This window comes from Corvus hawaiiensis, chromosome 5 (assembly GCF_020740725.1).
Source record: "Corvus hawaiiensis isolate bCorHaw1 chromosome 5, bCorHaw1.pri.cur, whole genome shotgun sequence".
NCBI lineage: Eukaryota > Metazoa > Chordata > Aves > Passeriformes > Corvidae > Corvus > Corvus hawaiiensis.
Genome location: NC_063217.1, coordinates 44,535,979 through 44,556,857, shown reverse-complemented (window position 1 = coordinate 44,556,857; position 20,879 = coordinate 44,535,979). Strand labels below are relative to the sequence as shown.

General features: G+C 37.5%; 1 protein-coding gene across 3 annotated transcripts in view; it reads right to left on the bottom strand.

The window, feature by feature from the left end:
• Positions 1-671: 671 nt before the first annotated feature.
• SGMS2 (sphingomyelin synthase 2) overlaps positions 672-20,879 on the bottom strand; it is a 44,841-nt gene continuing 24,633 nt past the window's right edge. For all 3 annotated transcript variants that reach the window (XM_048304357.1, XM_048304358.1, XM_048304356.1), the window contains exons 2-6: positions 19,602-20,236; positions 18,277-18,394; positions 16,411-16,564; positions 12,307-12,473; positions 672-11,574 (exon numbers count right to left, since the gene is read on the bottom strand). In XM_048304357.1, coding sequence (XP_048160314.1) covers positions 11,371-11,574; positions 12,307-12,473; positions 16,411-16,564; positions 18,277-18,394; positions 19,602-20,056 — 1,098 coding nt within the window. In that variant the 5' untranslated portion in view covers positions 20,057-20,236 and the 3' untranslated portion in view covers positions 672-11,370. The remainder of the gene's footprint in view (positions 11,575-12,306; positions 12,474-16,410; positions 16,565-18,276; positions 18,395-19,601; positions 20,237-20,879) is intronic.

Genomic DNA, 20,879 nt, shown 5'->3' with positions numbered 1-20,879 from the left:
CGGTTTAGAAGGGAAGGAAATACAGATGATCCTTCTGCCCCCTTCCCGAACACAAAAAACTGGCAGTTCGAGGTGATACACCGAAAGTCTCTGTTTTCAGACCCAAGGACGAACCTAGAACCATGTCCCAGCTCTAGGTTCCATAACTGCTTGGCAAATGCAGAACAGCACAGAGACACTTCGAAGAGGGCTACTTACATTTCAGAGGAAAAAGCCGTGCAGCTCTCCTCCTTTGCCCCAAATAAAAAAATAAAAACCCCCAAACACAAAACACACCCAAACACCTCAATCCCCCCGACCCACCCAGAAGTGGTTTTGAGGGTAACTTTCCACACCCTATAGTACACACACCTTAGTGCACTTTTTCCAGCTGATCAGCAATAAAAAATTTAGGCCCTACGAGAGGTAATTAGATGTTGAAAAACACCACTGTATGGTCTTCCCAATAATTTGCTGCAGCATCAGTGGGTTTAGTAAGTGCTCTTGATATCCCCTTGGTAACAGAGAAGAGTATTCATGCTTTACCCACAATGCTCCTTCTTTAAAGTGATCCCCCAAAATAAAAAATACACAGAATAAAGTGCTTATCCATTAAATAGGGTGGTGTTAAAAAAATTATTATTTTAAACAGTTGAACATTCAGTAAAGATACTGACAAGTTGCTCGTAAAATAGTGGCTGAACTGTATTAAAAACGTTTTATTGCAATTATACAGAAGTTACAGCAATTTCAGAAATACATAAAGCTTCAAATGGTCACGGTCAGTTTTCCTCTAAGCAATTAAGGCAACTGTCTCTTTAATCTAAACAGCAAATAGACATTTTCTCAGCCATGAATTAAACAAAAGAGAAAAACTAAGAACAGATTTAAACTGGCAGAACAGAATCCAGCTTTTATTTTGTCCATATTTGGCAGAAATTCAGTGGTTAATTACAATGTGCACCAATAAAATGCATCTATTAGAAAAAATATATAAAACCAGGTGAAAATTTAGCTGAACTAAAGACATTTTAAATCTGAGTCTCAAAAAAAAATTAAATTCTGTAGTGTGAAAATAAGAAGCTAAACTATTCAGCACAGCTGAAACACATTACTGTTTTTGCCTGTTTTCTTTGTACAAGAGTAATTTAGCCTCACTTCCTTCTCAGTCTAGTCAAGAACTAGATTAAAAAAATGCCTTCCTTCCCTATGTATGCAGTTGAAATATTGGTTTCAGTGGCATATAGCCAATTCTAGGGTGTCCAGAGATTAAATTCCACATAAAATGAGATTAATTAAAAAATTTTATCGAAATTAATGTGATAAAATGCAACTTTTGCTCTAAGATACCAGTACATAAGTGGATGTTTCAAATTAAAATAATAGTTGTTGCAACATTAAAATCAGTTTCTCCAATTTAAATTATAACCAAATAGCCTCTTTTTAAAGCATGAAATTAACAGCAAAATATATCCAAGTACTTTACTAATATTCTGCATACCCCAAAAAACAACATATACAAGTTTTAGCACTACAGTGCTTTCCATGGAAATTATTCCTCCTCAGTCCTAGCATCAGTGTAATAAAATGCACACTCCCTTTAATTCTGCACTTAACAAAAAACTATTGTCCCAAACTGAGGAATCAAAGCATTTGGGTACTCCACTTTTAACAGGTCAAAAACCAACTCTATGTAACAAGCAAACAAAAATCCCCACCAGAGAAGAGACTGGCATAAAAATAAGCATAAAAATAGAACAGTTCAAAGGAACTAATTTTTCTTTAAAGATAGCCAAGTTACAGAGTTAAGGCCCAAGCAGAAGCATTGGAAGTTTAATGAACACAGTAAACTCTTGAAAGCAACATAATATTCTTCTCTCAAAATTTATCTTAGTCTTTGAATCCTGTCAATGCTTAGGACTGTTGACTAGCTGTTCTCTGCAGCTGCTGACTTAGCACCCATTCTCTTCAAGTACGGGCTGTGGTTTTATATGCTTTATTTGAGCTTGCAGGCAACTTTTGGAGTTTTATTTCCACAGGCACTTCATTCATAAAAAACACTCTTCTTGTCAAAAGCACATTGAAAATAGCTGAAATTTCTGAGTTACACTAGTGTACTGAAACATGTTTCTGTAACACAGCAGATACTAAAGCTAAAAAAACCTACTTTTGGTCAAGTGCATGTCACATGCTTGCAAAGGTTTTGTTTTTGCAGGGCATGGAAACATGCAGCCATTTGCCTCAGTATTTCCATAAATATTGCACTTTTTTTGTAAATGAAAAAAAATACAGTCCATTTTCTCTGAAGCATCTAGTAATCAAGATAGGAAAGTTATATTTCAATGTGGCTTAGGACTACTATGGATGACTTTGTTCAATCTTTGGCTTTTCCAAGTGTCCTACTCTTAAAGCAGGCACTGAGACAAGTAGGAAGACAATCCAGACTATTGTTACTAGACTATCCACCTTCACTCAAAAACCCCACCCAGCCCTGGTTTTATCCTAGATGGTGGGCTTGTTTCTGCCTTTAACTAAGTTACTCTAAACATGGAATATTCTTTGCACTGACACACAGGTTCCATCAAATAGATCTTAGAGAAGCCCGTTTATTTCTTGAAGTACTAGGTGCAAGTGATTGAAGAGAATTTATTCTAGCATATGAAGGACAGCAGCTTAGTGACCAAAGACTCAGGGTGCAACCACTTCAGAGCAGACAAGTGTGTTGCAGTGTCACCAGTGTACCTGGACATGGCACCCGCTCCACACATTCACGTGTCTGGATGAATTAAGGGCATCATGCTCATTTAAGAGCCAGCTACAGCAGGATTGCCATACCTGTCACAGGCAGATACTTTCACAACTGCAAGCTGGGAAGGAAGGGGCCTTTAACAAGAACTAAAGGCTCGGTATTCTCTGTGGATAGGAAGTCCCAAAAATGCCTCTCTGCAAGATCTGGAAGTGCACTGTCTTTCATTATCTACAATAAAATCATAACCAAAGACAGGAGGGAAGGCAACAATAGCTTCTGCAACAGAAGGCACAAGATAGTTTTTCATCTTAAGAAAAAGTTGCATGTGAAGCTTTCAAACAAAGCTAGAAAGTTACTTTGCTCTTTCACAATATAAACAGTCTAGTTTAAGGTTCTTTCATGTGTTTTTATCATGTCCTACTATGAACTGCCTTGAGAATTATGTTTTCACTTCTGTTCTTTAGATACAGTTACATGGTCATGTTCATCACAAGTTGTTTGAGTTTTTTTAAGTGTCAGCATCTACACTGCATAATCAATGTCCTCCTAATACAGCTTTGTCCATTTCACATCCTTTCCTCATTCTACAAGCCTTCAACAGTGATGAAGCCAGAGAATGATTTTCTTTAAACTAGCCTGTCCCTTAATCCCACCTAGCACAATTCTTACATTTTAGACTGAGTTTCAGAAGATTAGCTATCCTAAAGTGTATGAAAACTTAGAATTGGACATGTAATTTAGAATACTATACACTCCTAATGTTTTCCTGCATTAAAATACCGTTTTTTGCAGTTTTTATATAAAACAGAAATAGAAAAGGGTTGTATTTATATAAAAAGCATTTGGAACAGGCTTAAAATGTAGAGAAATTTAGCTTTATTGAAAAGGTGTCATAACAGCTTTCCTTAGTGTTCATGTGTAATAAGAGAATACCAGCTCTTAACAGTATCTGAGATTATTAGCACCATAAATGGATAGAAGGTTTTTGATTTTTAAAGATCTGGGTGGTCATGTAAATAGTCCAACTGTATTCATTAGTACACAGGCTGACCATAAAAAATTTCAACTTGTATGTGCCAAGTAAACTACGTAGGACAATTTCTTTAACATGTTTTTACCAAATTCACAGTCAACAGTGAAGTGATCATGACAGACAGCACCTTTGAAGAGAAAAGCTACAAGATGCTCCCGTTATTGCTTTTTTTAAAGTACAGCTAGTGCAATAGCTGGTTTTGGTTTGGGTTTAACACAGTGAACAGATTGCAACACAAATCACAGCCTAGCTCTAGTATCTCTTGCACGTATACAGCACACCATAACACTCAGTTATCTAACAAAGTATCAGCTATAAAGTGTCATCCTGGAAGTTTTACAACATGAAAGCCAACTCTTGCTAATTGTTAACAATTCATATGAAATTTGCAGTTTGCAAAGATCAGCAGAAACTACAGCACCGAAGGTCTCTCAATTTGTTATTGTAGTCTGCTGCACAGTGTTTGCAGAACTGGATCCTAAAGCTACAGAACAATGCCATCTTACCAGCTTCTCATCATGCATGCATTACAGCGTTCTTATATTACCATGTAGGGTTCCTCAGCAGCCAACACCCTTTCTTGCCTAGTTCTTCCCCAGTTGAATATACAACTCCAACTGACATACAGAGCTATGGATACACAGGATCCAACCTAGGAGAAGTCATGCAAGAAAAGCTGTCAGCTGATAAGGATGAAACCATGTTGCAGCCAAAGTGAGGTCTTGTGCTGTTTTTGGGGAAGTCTTGAGAGTTCTCAAAGTCCTATGGAAAGCACAAGAACCACAGCCATCAAACTATTATTTCTGCTTTTACTTTCACGTTCCTTGGTACAAACTCTAACCTAAAAACCTAGCAGAACCTTTTTCACATCTCACACATGTTCTCCTGAATCACAAAAATAAACACAAATGAAAATGTGCTAAACGTTTAAGGAGCAAGAATTGATTCCTGAGGGGAAAAAATGTATGTCCTAGCATGTTAGGTTCTGAAACTAGGAGCAAGAATTGATTCCTGAGGGGAAAAAAATGTATGTCCTAGCATGTTAGGTTCTGAAACTAGAAATTATTTTCAAGTACAAATTGTGCAAAGATGTGTCTGACAAGAATGCCTTTCGGCTTTAGGGTTAATTATGAGGCCTTTTCAAATGTTAATCCTACTCTTCCCGTACTGAGCCATTTAGAAAAGACAATTAGCAGGCGTAGTTAGACAGGAGTCCAAAGCAGCACAGGCTTCAGCATAAGCAGCATTTTGAATAGCAACAAACTGTAAAAAAAGTGGAATGCCAACCCAGTTTTACAGAAGTAACAAAACACTGCTAAGTTCCTCAAAATGTAAGAGGGGTTGGAGTTTAACAGTATTGCTTAAGGCTTACACACAAAGACTTCAATGGTAGAGGTGAAAGTAAGCAGAGATAAATCTCCTCTTGATATTCTCAGCGCTCCAGCCATCTTCAATGAAAAAAATAATTTAGAAAGCAAACAGGCCCACTCATCTTAAATGTGACTCTCACTCGAAGTAACACCCAATTGTATGTTCTGTTGAATTAGAAGGCACCTCTCTGATGACTGATTTTACAGAGATCTGCCTTTTCAGCCCCGTTTATAATTTTGGTTTGTAAGTGACCTTCACATTTTAGGTATTGCCACCTTTAGTACTGTGCTGTCAGTCTGAAAGAAGCTCAAAAGGACAGGTAAAGATGGCTTACAGCTGTCTGTACTGTACAAGTACAATGTGGTTTGCCTTCCTCGAGAAGCCACTGTGTACTGAATCCAGTATTGCTTATGCCACAGAGACCCCTCTCCACACACATGTGCCTGCATCATGCCTGGACCCCAACTGTTTGAGATGCTTTTATTTCAGACTCATTTCTGACCACCTTTTCTCTTAATTAAAAAGCAACCACCCCCCCTTCCCCCCAGTCATCTTCAAACATATTTCAGCAAAGATGCTTTGTGAAAATTGATCTCAATTGGCACAAAGGAGATTTTTCTTCAGTAATTCTTTGCAGTGTCACAAATGCTAACCTCCTAAAGACCATATTATGCTGAGAGAAAATGCAAGAGCTGACATTAATATTATTTAGGCACAGCTTGAAAGAAGAGTATTTCTCCTAGAAGAAACCCATGCACAGACACCTTAGGTACTGTATCCAAGGGATCTGCATTTTTCCCATTGACATTTACCAGAACTAAAACCAGTTATGTTTAACCATACAGACAGCAAGTAAAGGACAAAAACATTCACTCTTCATCTAGCAGAAGGACTGGGTCAACAACTACATAATCATTTGAAAAAGTGCAAACATTAACTATAATAGCATAATACAGCATCTTCTTTCAACTATAATACAGATAAGACTGCATGTAGGATGCAGCCAATATAATAATTCAAAAAGCCACACACTGCTCCTCCCAGTAAGAAGTGGTCTGCCCTCTCCTTCCACCTAGTTTGCATCTTAAAGGTTTGTACACAGCCAAGAGCCACAGAAAACAAACTGCTACCTATTGGCTAAACTCCAAGTCCTTTGCAATTAAAACATTTTCACTGAAAACAAGTCAAACCTCTCTGAGTTTTTAATCCCTGATTTACAATAGAAGAGAAGGAATCCTCAACACCAGTATTTCAGACACACAGACCGCACAGTATCGTTACTTCATATTTAAACATCATTCAGGCATTGAGTGTTTTGCTAGGAAAGATGAGTTCAGAACTGAAATATGCAATACATAAGCTACCTGTATCTAGCCTGACATTCTTACATGCTACTTTCTAGGTTAATAAGATTTAAACATATGGTTAAATCCATGGAAACTTAAGCCAGTTAGAAAAAAAGCTTCAGTATGTTTTAAGCATTGCAGCACTTTGTTACTGTTTTAGAAACTATTAGTGACAGCTTGAAGTAACAACTTACAAAAAACTGCTAATAATATTTAAGTACTTTAATCCCCAAGCACCTCTCACTGAGCTGGGTTTTGTTTTTATATTGTAAGTTATGGATGAGAACCAGCACAGATACACAGCTGTACTGTTGAATGACGTGCTTAATACTGCTGCTTCCTTGTAAGTCTGGGGTTTTCTCTGAAGAACTGTTACACAAACAACTCAATTCTACATTTCTTAGAAGTTAGGTGTAGCTTTAGCTCAATTTTATGTAAAATCATCTATTTCAGTGTTTTCATCTTCCTTCTTTTTCCTTATAAATACTAGAACAAGAGCCTTTGTCTCCATTCTGTTTCACAGCATTTCTCTTTGGATTCTAAGAAGCATCATAAAGTAGCACATGCAGGCTTACTTATAAGCAAAGTTACTTCACTGGCATGGTAGGATATTTTTCTCATGAGTACTTAAGCAGCAAAATTCATTTGAATGATGCCTAACAGGAATATTTACTTTTAAGATCCCTCTTCTCAGTAACTGAATTTAAGATATTGATTTTACAATGCCTGGAATAGAACACTTCAATACAGAAGTGTTCAATCTTATAGTATCACTCTAATTTTGTGTGCCCATATAAGAGTTCTAGGTAAATCCAAAACATGTATATTGTAAAAGTATCACGATGAGAATGGAGGTTTATAACTATTAGATCTGCCAGTAAGGAAAAATGGTTCCAGTTCATCTGACAGCTTGGACCCATTTTCAAAATTACCCCAGGAATCTTTAAGATTCAAGGTTTATGAGTTAAAAAAAAGAAAACAACCCCAAAACAAAACAAAAAAAAACCTCCAAAACCCCACTAACAAACAAAAAAAACCAACACAGAGCAATGGGAAAATTCATTTAAAGTTAATGGAAAGACTTCACCTTGCACTGAAGTTAATGGATCTGTTTCTAGAACAGTAAATCATACTTCACATCTACTGCAACAAGAAAAATTTGGGTTAATACCAAACAATTTAGGATAAACTGTCTAGCCAGAGGCTACTGATAGGAGAAAGCCAGAGATTGAACAGATTCCAATTTAAGAGCCTGGTAAATGGATTTGCAATAATCCAATTAAGAGAAAGGTCTCTCATCTCTGTAAAAGACTTTCCAGTTCTGTCTCTGTTGCTGAGCTTTATTTCTCTATTACATGAAGGTAATGTGTTTTAACATAAGTATTTTTTTTTTTTAGTTTCCTTCTCTCCCAACTGTTTTTTTGAGGAGGGCAGCAAATACAGTAGTAGAGTTCATAGCAATGTTCAGCACAGTTATTTTTGCTACTACCCCACCTGTGGCGATCTTTCCAAGAAGAAAGCAATGAAAGATGACTAACATTTAGTACCATTTACATCCACATGGGAGTGCTAAGGACGTACCAAAAAAAGTGTCCATTTACTGTGCTTTCAAGTAAACATTCATCATTTCTGGCATTAGAAGTAGGCATCTGTAGCATGACCACTTAGCAGCACCCTTCTTTAAATGCTCAAATTAACATTTTTAAATCCAGATTTAAATGTACATTAGCCATTTTAAGAAAGCCCATCACCATTTAAGTCATACTGATAGGTCAGGTGTACAAGTGTAGTGCTTTTTTTAAGTGTCTGTAAAGTTCAACATGTGCATGCTCTTCAGTAGAGAGGAGCACATTATAGTCACAGTAAAGGGGCAGCTCATGTGACATCTGTAAGAAATATTACTGTAACTAGGAAGAAATAATTAGTGACATACTGCAAAAAATTGGGCATATACAGACCAAATAATATACTGATCTCTTGACTGTAAGCCTAAGCAAAAGTCCAAGTTTCTCCTTTTTACCTACTGCAATCTTTTGCCTCTTAGGATGAAACTATAAGCTTCATGGTATTTGTATACAATGATCACCAAGATCTTTAAATTAGTAAGTTTTATGTAGCAGTTTTGGTTTGTATTGGATAAACTACTAGAACAGTAAGAACTAGAATATACCATTACTTACCCATTTTATCACCTTACATATAGGTCTAAAGAGTCTTCAAATACAGCTATACCATCCAAGTTTGTAAAAGCAATTAAAAGCTATTGAGAGCATAGAGAATTGGGGCTTTCTGCTAATTAAACACACACACCCCTTTGAGAGCTTTCATACAATGGATAAATATTAAGCAGTTAAGGGAGGACTGAGCCAGAAGAGGAATCAAGTATTTTGAGCTAGAGCTGCTACTTAAACTTTCCTTTTGTATTACAATGGGAATCTCTATCAAATTCAGCAGCAGAATGAAAGCTTACACAGCCCAACAAAAGCAGAGACTTTACTTAGTTCTATTTCATCACTTCCACATTTTTTTCTTTCAGAAACAGGAATAAATGTAAAAAACCCCAAACACCTCATCCTGAATGAGGAAAGCCTGCTTTGCAGATCTATTATAGAAATCCCACTGAGACACGGTGGTGGTTATGCAGATAATTAGATATCTAGGCTATCAAAATGTTTGTTTTTCAGCCACCAGATGAAAACCACTGCTTAAGCTCCTTAGGTAATGCTTTTCATCATGTGATTTTCAAGGCACGGTGACCACTAATGAAATTCATTCATAACTCCTAAAAGATAGTATTACTACAAGTGGCTTAACATGGCCATATTTAAGGTATCTCAAAGCTTAGGTTTTAGCTTAAAAAATTATGATCTATGAAGTAGTACTGATATAACAAGTATCTTGCAAGATTTACTGACTGGTGTTGAACAGATTAATTTATATGATTAAGGATTCAAAAATGTTTTGATACTGGCTTTTTAGCTGTTCAAGGTCTGCTAGAAGCAAGCAAATGAAAGCACAGATATGCCCATAAACACACAACTTCAGGGGCACATTATCAGAGTCTACTAAGCTTATTTTAAGTAACAAAACCAAACATTAGCAGAATTTCTTTCTTAGCTAAGTTTTTCCAAGGATGTACTGAAAGGAACATTTTTTATTGTATTATTTTGATAATGCACAAAAATATTTGAAACGCACATCAAAAATATTCTCATGTACAACTCAGAGCAATGATCCCCTTAACTGAAGAAAGATTATATTTGAGTACTCTGTATTTAATTTTAAAAAACAACTTGTCATTATTTAAATTGCGTTCACACTTGTCACTCAGTTCAAGACATTCTTAAAATACGCAGCATTTCCTTTATATTAGTATCACCTCAACACTTAATGCAGTTTTATCTTTTCATTAGGTTTTACTGATCATCTGAAAATAGTATTAACTGCAGAAATTAATACAGAATATTAATAGCTAAACATGGTGTGCTAATTTTCTACTTTGCTTTCACAACAATACAAAAAACAAACCAACAAGAAACAGGTAGCTGTTAATCTATGGTTTTGTTACATGTTTACCCCATGGTAATATCCCACATTCTCAGCCAACTTGTTTAAATAGCCATTTTAGCTGGACTGAAGCCCTGGGTAAAAAAGGGAATCTACATGTGAGTTCTACCACAGTGTCATTTAATATGAAATTATTTTAGGTTGCAATTGAAGAAATGCTGCTGTTGTAGGTATTTCAACCTTAGCTTTTTTGTTTGGTTGTCTTTTTCAAAGTAAGTCACAGAAACATGTGTCCAGAGGTAAAAGAAAAAAAAAAGAAATTCAATGAAGAACTATGGCTCCCAAGCAAGCCTGCTACATAGCTTCAGCAAAAGATTGCTACTAAAATTAAAATGTTTATTTTAAATGTAGCCTCATTTTGGACCTGGCCTCGCATTCCTCAAGCAGGTGAGAGCTGTAGAACTTTTGCCTGCATCAAGAACTTTATGATCACTATTCCCAGTAAATAATTTTGTTTAAGGTGTGTGCTTTTGTGTATATATGCATCTATATACACTGACAGGCACTATATAGCTATATACACAAGGCCAGCTGCAATTCAAGATTGACATTGAAACTGTGTCCCTTATTAAAAATAAAATTCTAGGCTCCTTGAACTCTGATGTTAGCAGCTATTTCTAATTTGCAAATTCATCAAGTAGCACAACTGTTTAAATATAAAATTACTAATAAAAATGTAAAAATTGGTATGTAGTAGAATACATGGGAGTTAATGGTGGTAAGTAGTATTTTAGAGTCATAAGATATCCAAACCCACAGTGTATAAAAAAGTCAGACTCGCTTCCAGCTGTACCAGTCACAAAGGCCTTACCTTCATTAGCAAGAATAACGCAACAAACCACTTCCCACAATTGTGTTATTTTTTTTATACACCTCAATACACCAGTATCGTGCTTTTACATTTTAGGATGTTTTTGCCCTTACGCACTCCAGAGCTCTGAAGACGAGACTTTTGGGTGCTTCTGTGGATGAGTGAGAGTTAGTAATGGAAATGTTACTGTGGTCTTTGGCACCTCTATCTCATTAATAAAGCAAAGTCCTGCTCCATTTTTTCTTTAATAAAAAAATCCCATCAGTGGTGCATTTCATTAGCACTGAAGAGTAGAATAGGTCTGTACAGCCTCATGAGAGGAAAACATCTGAAATAGCAATATATGAATCTACAATTGTCTTTCCAATCAATTGCACAGAAGCTTGGTCCACTTCTTCAGTTACAGTCCTCTTAAGAACTTTGGTTACAGCATTGATGTTTTGGTAAAAAAAAAAAAAAAAAAAAAGAAAAATCAAAACCGAAAAAACCAGAGCAGATGCTTTCCTTCTTTTCTTCAGGTAGATTTTTCATTGTCCTCTCCTGTCTTCTGAACCCGTGAATACTTTTTACATGAAGATTTGAAGCAGCTGGGAGGCCAAGATATTGGCCAGGAAAAACTGCAAGGAACAGAGCCTTGCACATTCTTCTCAAAGAAATAAAATATTGGATACCACCATGCTCGAGAGAGAAAATTCGTCTGCGAAGATACCTTTAAAGTCTGTATTGGAACAAGCATGTAAAGAGGAAAAGGCAACTGTCAGTTTAAAGGCTTATAATCAATTACATTTGAATCAAGAAAACAGAAAAAATGCAATGCATTTGCATGCATTTCTGCAAAGACTGAGTATTTAGCCTAGAAAACACAGAATTTTCCATTGGAATAGTCCAAATGCATACTACAAACTCAGCATCTTTAACACAAAGGGCTGCTTTGTTGCTGTACAAAATTTGGGGCAACAAAGCACTCAAGTCTTTTTCAATATGAGTGCTTTCAGGCATGTTGTCTTTCCATTGATGACTAATAGTTGAGAATTAGATTAAATGGGCCTGAGAGCTATGCTGCTACTTCAATGTGTTGTTGAAACAACTGCAGCAGATACCTTCTGAACAGCATACCTTTAATGACATTTACAGAATAATTGTCACTAGAATTTTAGTATTGTCTAGGTAATTTCAGTTGGCCAGAAATTTTATTACTCAAGTACTGTTTATTCATAAGCTGAGACAAAGAAGGGCTATTCTATACATAAACTACAGCATTAAAACCTCAAAGTTCAAAAAATATTAAGACAAATTAATATTATTTACAAATAACAATGAAGTGAAACTCCTTGCCCATTCTGTTTAAACTTCAATATGGAACCTCTATTTTTATGCTGAAATTAAGAACTAAGTTTAAGCTTTAACAAATGCAGGCTATACATTGATTCTGAAGGTATTTGCCACTCACCTTTTCATTAGCCATTGAGTGGTACCACCAGAAGAGCCGCGTGGTGATATAGTAGGCAATGATGACATCTACGGTATAGTGTTCATGAGCAACCAGGATACAAATGATGCCAGCAGCACTCATTAGCCAGCAAATTAAGTGATACCACCAAAAATGACGTGGTGAATCTGTGAAACAGGGAGGTGATGGGGAAAAAACACAGCAAAAAGCCATCTATATTATTATAGCAATCCACAAAAGGAAGGAGAAAAAGATTAATTTAAGGTTACTAAATTTGAAAACATAATTCATATCATGCTGGTATAAACCCCCTGCTTTGACACAGAAAACAAGACTAATAAATGACGCAACCTTACTGAAGTGTTCTTACTTTTTAAACTGAACGCAAGATGAGTTAGTAAGAAAACACAGCCACCCATTTTCTAGTCAAATTAAGTTCTCCAGTTAAATAGTTGCTAGGATTTGGGGTGCAGAGGAAGAGACAGAATTGAGGCAAAACATACACCCAAGTTAAATAACCAAAGTGTATTTAATCTTTTCTTTTTACAGCCTATACTCGATTGAATTCAAGTGTCTAGAATTGATACAACCTGAGCAGAGATGACAGATTCAACAGAAAAAGACACTCATTTTAATTCTTAAGCTTTAACTAATTTGCATGAAGCCTCAGATCTGTGAAACAAAATACACTGTACAGAAAAGAACAGTATGTGAATTTATATCCTTTAATGAAAGATTTAAAAATGGGAGTGAAGCTATTCAAAATGCATTTAAGCCACTTCAGTGGAAAAGTTCTCCTGTATTTCTTTCCCACTGAAAAATGCCTTGAGTGTCACAATGACCATTCATAACTTCTGACAGGCTAACTGGCTTCATTTCACTCACAGTGGGAGGTTTTGGCACCTCTTGCCTTGTCGGGCAATGGCCAGCCTTTACTTCCACACAATACCAGCAGAAAAGTTACTGATCTCAACAAGCCTGCCCAGTAGGCTCTCAGAGGCCTGTGCAAAATAGTAACTGTAGGACCACTTTTTGGTGAAAGTGTCAAAACAATAAATTATCTTAACTCTCCCCAAAACACTGCAGATAAAAAAAATCAGTAGGTGGAGATCTTTTTTTTAAAATAAGAAGCTAAGTAATCTCAAGAAGCTGATGAAAACAGCACTGAGCAAGACAGACATACCAAGGCTAAAAATACTAAAAATATGCATAACTGTTCTGGTGAAAAAGGTGGAGTGCAGAGGAGTAAGTGAAAAAATGGCAGAGTATGAAAGGAAGAACAGAGCAAAAACTCCCCTAAGCCAGACATAAAAATCCCAGAATGCATCTTATACCAAAGACAGTTATCGAAAGAGCAAAAAAGCAGCCTCTAATTCAGAGCAATTATAGGGCTTATGTCTTGGTTCAGATAACATTTTGATAATTATATGGGAGGCAAAAAACAAAGCTATGCATTTCTCACTTACGGAGCACTGAAATGTTCACAACTTCACTGAAATACATGCCTAACAACTGGGCAGCAGTCAAAGGGCTTATTACAAAAAATTGTATGATGCAATTTTCCCAATCCCTTGTAGTATAAAATACAGGAGTAAAACTAGCCCAGAGAATACTGCGTTGTCTTCATCTTTCCTGGTACAATTGAGTAGTATGTGAATAGCATTAAAATGCAATGTAACAGACAAAACAAGGCAAACAATAACTATTATTAGGCTATTTTCCTGATATTGCTCTGGTAATTTTGATGAGTTACAAATGCCATTCCCCCAGTAGCATTCAATTCACAGGAAAGACCTAGGTCTAAGAATCATCAGACTATAATCAGCATCTTAAATCCCTGTTCAAAGAACATCTCAAATCTACAGATTTGGAGTCTATCATATTCAAGAGGCCCTTTCATATTATGTTTTTTGTTTAAGGCAGAATGCAGCACTGCAGCACCTTGTTCCCTCAGCATTTTAATAAAAGGAAGGCATCCAACTAATGCTGGTTAGTCTTATTTTTGTTTCAGTGCGAATTACACATTCCCATCAGCCAAACTAGCATTTGCATAGTTTGGGACACAACAGTAGGAGGGAAGATTCCAACTCCAAACATGTGAACTGAAAAGGGAACTCCCCACTACATATTCATGAGCAGCCAAGCTCCCAGGATAGAAGCACTGCTTACCATGTATTAGATTTAGAAGTCAGTCCTCAGTTCTCTAACACTTTAAGAGATACTCTGGGTGCAGCACAGAAGATTTTTTCCTCCCATGCCCCAGAGCAATGTAAAGCAAAGGGGGAAACCATAACTGCATCTTCTGCATGCTTGCCAAATTCTTATCAACTACAAGAAGCATTAAGTAGAAGACTCAAGCACAAGACATCCAAAGAGCATGAATTAACTATTCATTGCTTGCAGTAACTAATGTACAGCACACCTGAGAAAAGTAACTTTGCTTTTGGATGCAGTGTAACTGTGCAATGATGCTGTGTTCAAGCCACAAAATTCCCTACAGTCCCCTGCAGCTAACCCGCACAGAGCTAGTGTGCATAATTAACTACAGTATGTTTTATCCAAAATTTGAATAACCTGTCAACAAACGATGAAAAGCTATCTTGTTTAATCAACCAATAAACACTTACATAGAGATGACATGTTTAGCCACATTAAGCCCTTAATTAAAGCCCACAGCACTTTTAGTCAGCCTTACCCACAATCCCTGAGAAGATGATGGAACAGCTCACCCTTGAGGCCACCACTTAGCATGTGGAAAACAAGGTGATCAGGAGTAGTTAGCATGGAGTCACCACAGGGAAATCATGCTTAACCAGCCTGATTGCCTTCAAAATCTGGACAACTGGCTGGATAAGTAACAGGAGAGAACTGCATGTTGTCTATGTGAACTTCAGAAAGGCTTTGACACTGTCTCCCATGATGTCCTCACAAGCAAAGCTGGACAACTAGTGAGGTGGACTGAGAACTGGCTGAATGGCAGGGCTTGGAGGGTTTTTAATCAGTGGCACAGAGTCTAGTTCAACCCAAAGGTTCATACTGCACCCAGTATTAACTTACTCATCAACAACTTAGTTGAAGGGATAGAGTGCACCCTCAGCAAGTCTGCTGAGGATACAAAGCTCAGAGGAGTGGTGCTGTGCTGCCCTTCAGAAGATCTCAGACACTGAAGAGATGGGCAGAGCAGAACTTTTTGAAACTCAGCAAGGGCAAGTTCAGGGTCCTGCACCTAGAAAGGAAGAACCTGGTGCACCAGTACAGTGTGGGAGCCAACCTGCTGGAAAGCAGCTCTGCTGAGAGGGTCCTGGGGGTGCTGGTGGCCAAGCTGTCCATGAGCAGTGCCCTCATGGCCAAGAAGGGCAGAGCATCCTGGGGTGTATTAGTAAGATCATTGCCAGCAGGTTGAAGGAGGTGGTCCTGATCCTCTGCTCAGCCCTGGTGAGGCCACATCTGGAGTTCCAGGCTCCCTAGTACAAGACAGATGTGGAACAAGTCCATTGGAGGGCTAAGAGGATGATTAGGAAACTGGAGCACCTCTCTTATGAGGAATGACTGAAGAAAATAGGCCTGTTTAGCCTGCAGAAGCATGAGAGGGGACCTCATCAGTATCTCTAAGTATCTGAAGGAAGTGTGCCAAGATGACAGAACCAGGCTCTTCTCAGTGGTGCCAAGCAATAGGACAAGAAGCATCAGGCAGGAAACAATGCACAGGAAGTTCTACCTAACTGTGGGGAAGAACCTGTCTACTGTGCAGGTGACCATGCACTGGAACAGACTGCCAAAGAGGCCGTGAAGTCTCCCCCATGGAAACACTCAAGAACTGTCTGGACAAAATCCTGTGCAATGTGCTCTAGGGAACTCTGCTTGAGCAGGAAGGTTGGGCTAGATAACCTACAGTGGCCCCTTCAAACCTTAACCATTTTATGATTTTACTACAGCCATGGTTCCATTTCCACTCAATTTGTGTTTCAAACCCATATAAATACAGTCTGTGTACAAGTTGATAAATAACTTTTGGAGGGCAGTAGTTTTACATGTACTTTTGTCATTTGTTTTCCCAGTACAACAAATATGAACAAGGAAGTGCATTGAAATAGAACCACTTACACTCTTTGATGAACAGATAGACCAGCGTTAGTACTACAGTGTGTCCACTAAACAGGAAGTCTCCACACAGGATGTGTGATCCAGTTATGGATAGACCACCACCAGAAATCAGTCGCAGGATTCTCTGAACCTTTGCCTGAGAGTCTCCATTCAACTAGAACACCAGAAAGAAATATAAATTTTAAGATACACCATAAGTGACTCAAGTACACTTCTTGCCCAAACACATGTAGAGTCAGGAAGACAGGGATAAAAGGACAAATTATTTTCATTTTCACTGGCCTTCTTCCACATATTCTTAAACAAATAAGCATGCATTTCAAAACTGACAGGCGATAAAGATCAGTTTGGTAACACTAGCATTCTGTCTATGTTTTCCCAGGTTATTCTAAAATATGCATTGTATGAGAATGAGAAGCAGAATATACTGAAAAGTTAAAAATTAAAAATCTGTAAGGTCAGATCTCTCATGACAGCAGTTGACAGAATGTATGAAACCAATTCAAAACCAGTACAACCGTGGATACCAGTTCTGTTACTCTGCTCAGAGCTGACCAGTGTTTCTAATGAGTAAAAACTTCAAACTCACTTCATCTGAGATTTAGTTACAAACTCAGGACATACTCGTATTTGGAGGATGTACATTTTTAAAGCATGCATTAGGACCAGCTCTTTATTTCTCACAGATAGTAGGCAAACACTCAGTTTTACCTAGCTGTTAAAAATTAACTCTAGGAAAAAAAACCACAAGAAAAACAGATGACTGTGTTTTCCATAATCAGAAAAATACTCATGTGACAAAAGTAATCCAGAAGAATTATCATCAAGTATCTTTCCACAGTTCAAGTAATTCATCCTGGTTTAATGCTAGCAAAATGAACTTTCAGCAGAGACATTTGCATTTTCGTTTGATTACCTCTTCTCACTCCTCAATACACAGTCTACTACATAGTCATTCCCCAAGCTATTAGAAGAAAACCATAAAATCTTTACAGTAGTGACCATTAAATAAAGCATTTTCAAACAGACACTGATTCATAAGAAGTAATTCATCCACTATATCCCTAAGTTGTCTCAAAGTAGTAGAGAACAGCCATGTTGCTGGAATTCAAGACTAGAAATCCTATCAAAGAGGTGACAAATTTATCCTCCCACTAAACTGGCAATACTTTTTTTCAGTACAGCCAACATGATAGTTTGTTCCAAGGAATTTCAAGTCTACGACTTTTTATTAGTAATCGAAAGTGGGAGTAACAACTCTTATGTCACCACTTAACTCCAGTGTCATTAAATGTTTAAAATATTTTTGTAACACTATTAGCACATCCATGTTTCTATACATATCAGTTCATTTACACAGCTGAACTCGTTTAAGTCACATTCCTATATATTTTGCAGGTTGGAAGCAGAGACAGGTAGCTGACTTCAGGTATCGTGATAGCTCTTGACCAAATAGAAACTCAACAAAGCACATGGGTTTGGGTTTCTAAAGGGATACAGCAACATAAGCTTGTATATCAGCCTATAAATTACAATATTGAACTTGGGTATCCCACCATATAAGAAAAAATACTGATGCAGTATTAAGAGTGATTAGCTTGAGCCTCAGAAGCAAGTTGATTGATTTAGTAGCAGCACTATTTCAACCTAAGATGTTCTGCAAGGGAGCACTCAACTGCATCAACAACTTGAGGCTCTTTCCGTATCACACAAGTTTTGGTTTATCACTACCTATGTTTCTGAAGACATCAACTGAAAGTAATTTGTTATTAAGTAATACCTGAAACACTACCTTCAATTTGTTCTAAGGAGCCATCAGGACTGATGCAGAGACTAGGGCAAGATGCAAGAGGCAAAGGCTCTTACCTTAGGCGCACACTGAAAATGCATTCCAGGCACAGGTAAGGTGGTAACGTACATGGTAATACAGCGGTACAGATACAAAGTTCCTATTATAAAAAAGAACCTGCGTCCCACTATTGATCTGAAAGTAAGGAAAGGGGGAAAATGATTGAGTACAAAGTTTACGTGCAGGATATTTAACTTTTATGGAGCTCTAGCTTCACTAGGTAGCTAAATCCTTAGAATGAAAGAGCAGCTCCACCCCAGCTCTTCACCATACACTTCTCTGAATCAATACTAAAAAGTCCTTTGTCAGCTTTTAGTCTTGTTAGCTCCTTATAGTGCAAAGCTACCACCAATTTAACATGGCCTCAATCTAACTTACAGGTGCAGTCAGGCAGTTTTCCTCAACTCAATGACCTTCTCTTTTTAGTACCATACTATAACCACATTCTTGACTTAAATATACATAGCTTAAGCAAATGAAGACACAGGAGAAAACTTCTATTTAGCCGTAGAGGACAGTGGGTTCTTCCTCAAATTTGGAAGAGATTCTTACATCATCACAATTTCCTCAGTTTAAACACCTCCACATCAGTAAACAAGCTTTGAAAGGCCCAATTTCAGAATAAAGTTGACTAGTACAACATAGGTGTCAGAAATCCAGAATTAAAAAACATTATTCAATAATCAGAAAACCTGTATTTCCATATCTGTCATAGACACTAGAACGTTTTGTAAACAAGCCATCCCTTTGTTATTTTCCTGCCAGCCCTATTCTACAACATTGTTATAGATTTTATTGTACAGAATCACAGAATAATGAGGTTGGACGAGACCTCCAAGATCGAGTCCAAACCATGCCCTAACATGTCAACTAGACCATGGTACCAAGTGCTATGTCTAATCTTTCTTTAAACCTTTTACCACCCTCCCTGGGCAGACCATTCCAGTACTTTATTATTCTTTCCATGAAAAACTTTTTCCTAATATCCAACCTATACCTTCCTTGACGCAGCTTGAGACAGTGTGCTCTTGTTCAGTCAGTTGCTGCCTGGTGGAAGAGACCAACCCCCACCTGTCTACAATCCCCTTTCAGGAAGTTGTAGAGAGTGATAAGGTCACCTCTAAAGTCTCCTTTTCTCCAGGCTAAACAACTCTAGTTCCCTCAATCTCTCCTCACAGGGCTTGTGTTCCAAGCCCCTCACCAACCTTGTTGCCCTCCTCTGGACACGCTAAAGCATCTCAACATCCTTCCTAAACGGAGGGGCCCAGAACTGTGCAGTTTCTTGTCTCCAAAGTGAGCAATAAAAATATACAGCAGAGAAAAGACAATACTGCTAACTTACTTGTATCTAAGAAACAACCACTGGAATATCCATAAGCCAAGTAGTATCATTCCATTTATTTCTGATACAGAAAAAGCCCATTTCACACGATCAATGTAATCAAAAAATTTGTCAGGTAAGGGAGGGCTTAGCTCCTTTGGAGGTACTCTCTCATGGACCACAGTGATCATGACAGTTGTTAAAATCAAGTTGAAGAGAGCATAGACAAAGGCAATGCCTGTTTTCCACCATTCCAGAGGAAATTTGTTCCTAGATTCAGCAGGCATAGCAATCTGGATGTAATCAGGATACTTCTTTGCTGTTTTTCGCAAGCCATTAGACAAGCCCTTTGGTTTGCTAGTGCCATTTTTGTTCTCTTCACTGACTGAGAGAGTAGGTCGTGAGTAGCCAGTAGAAGTGTCATTTGGTTGACCCTCCATATGCTCTTCAAGCTTTGCTGTCTCAATGGTATTCATTTCCAAGCTGTATGGCCAAAGTGTGTTTGTTAGTGACCAATTTCCGGGCTCTCTGAACTTTGTTCTTCCTCAAAGTCCAATGTTCTTGCTCCTAGATGACTTCTGTAGAACACTAAAATGCGTCCATTGTGCTTTCAAAGGAATTTGTGAAGACAAATCTTTCTTCTAGAGCTGAATCATCTGCAAAAAAAACCCCAAAACACTGAGGACCTTCATAACTAGTAATGTGACAGTGAACAAAATCTTATTCTCAGAATAGGCATTTTTTAAGTATTTAAGTTCCATCCAAATCTACTTACAAACAGTCAAAAGGCAAAGTAGAGGTAGATCATTACTGTGAAATAATTCAAACTGACTCCTGCTGAGTAATTTGATAAATCTCATATCAGTTTAAGAACTAGTACCAACTTAGGCTTGGTTTTTTTTTAAAGGACAAGATCCACAGACTTTAATGATCATGACATCACTTGCTTTATCAGTTGTCAGAATTAAGACTAATCCATATTTGCAGCAACATTGAATTTTACTGCTTAGAGATATTCCACGCAAAATATCCTGGTTTTGACCACAGGGTTGCTACAGATATTAATATGGGTTGTCCATAAAAATCAGACAAATTTTGTTAGTTCAGGTGATGGGACAAAAAACAGAAGGGCATTACAGAATTTGATTTTGCAAGGTATAAATTAATTTAGATTCATCTAGAAAATCTACTCAATAGATAGCTCCATCAAATTTCATTAGATCTAAATGAGGATTCCATCAAGTCAAAAATGCGTTTATATAGCCACTGTAATACCCACTAAATGTCTGAAATTTCAGA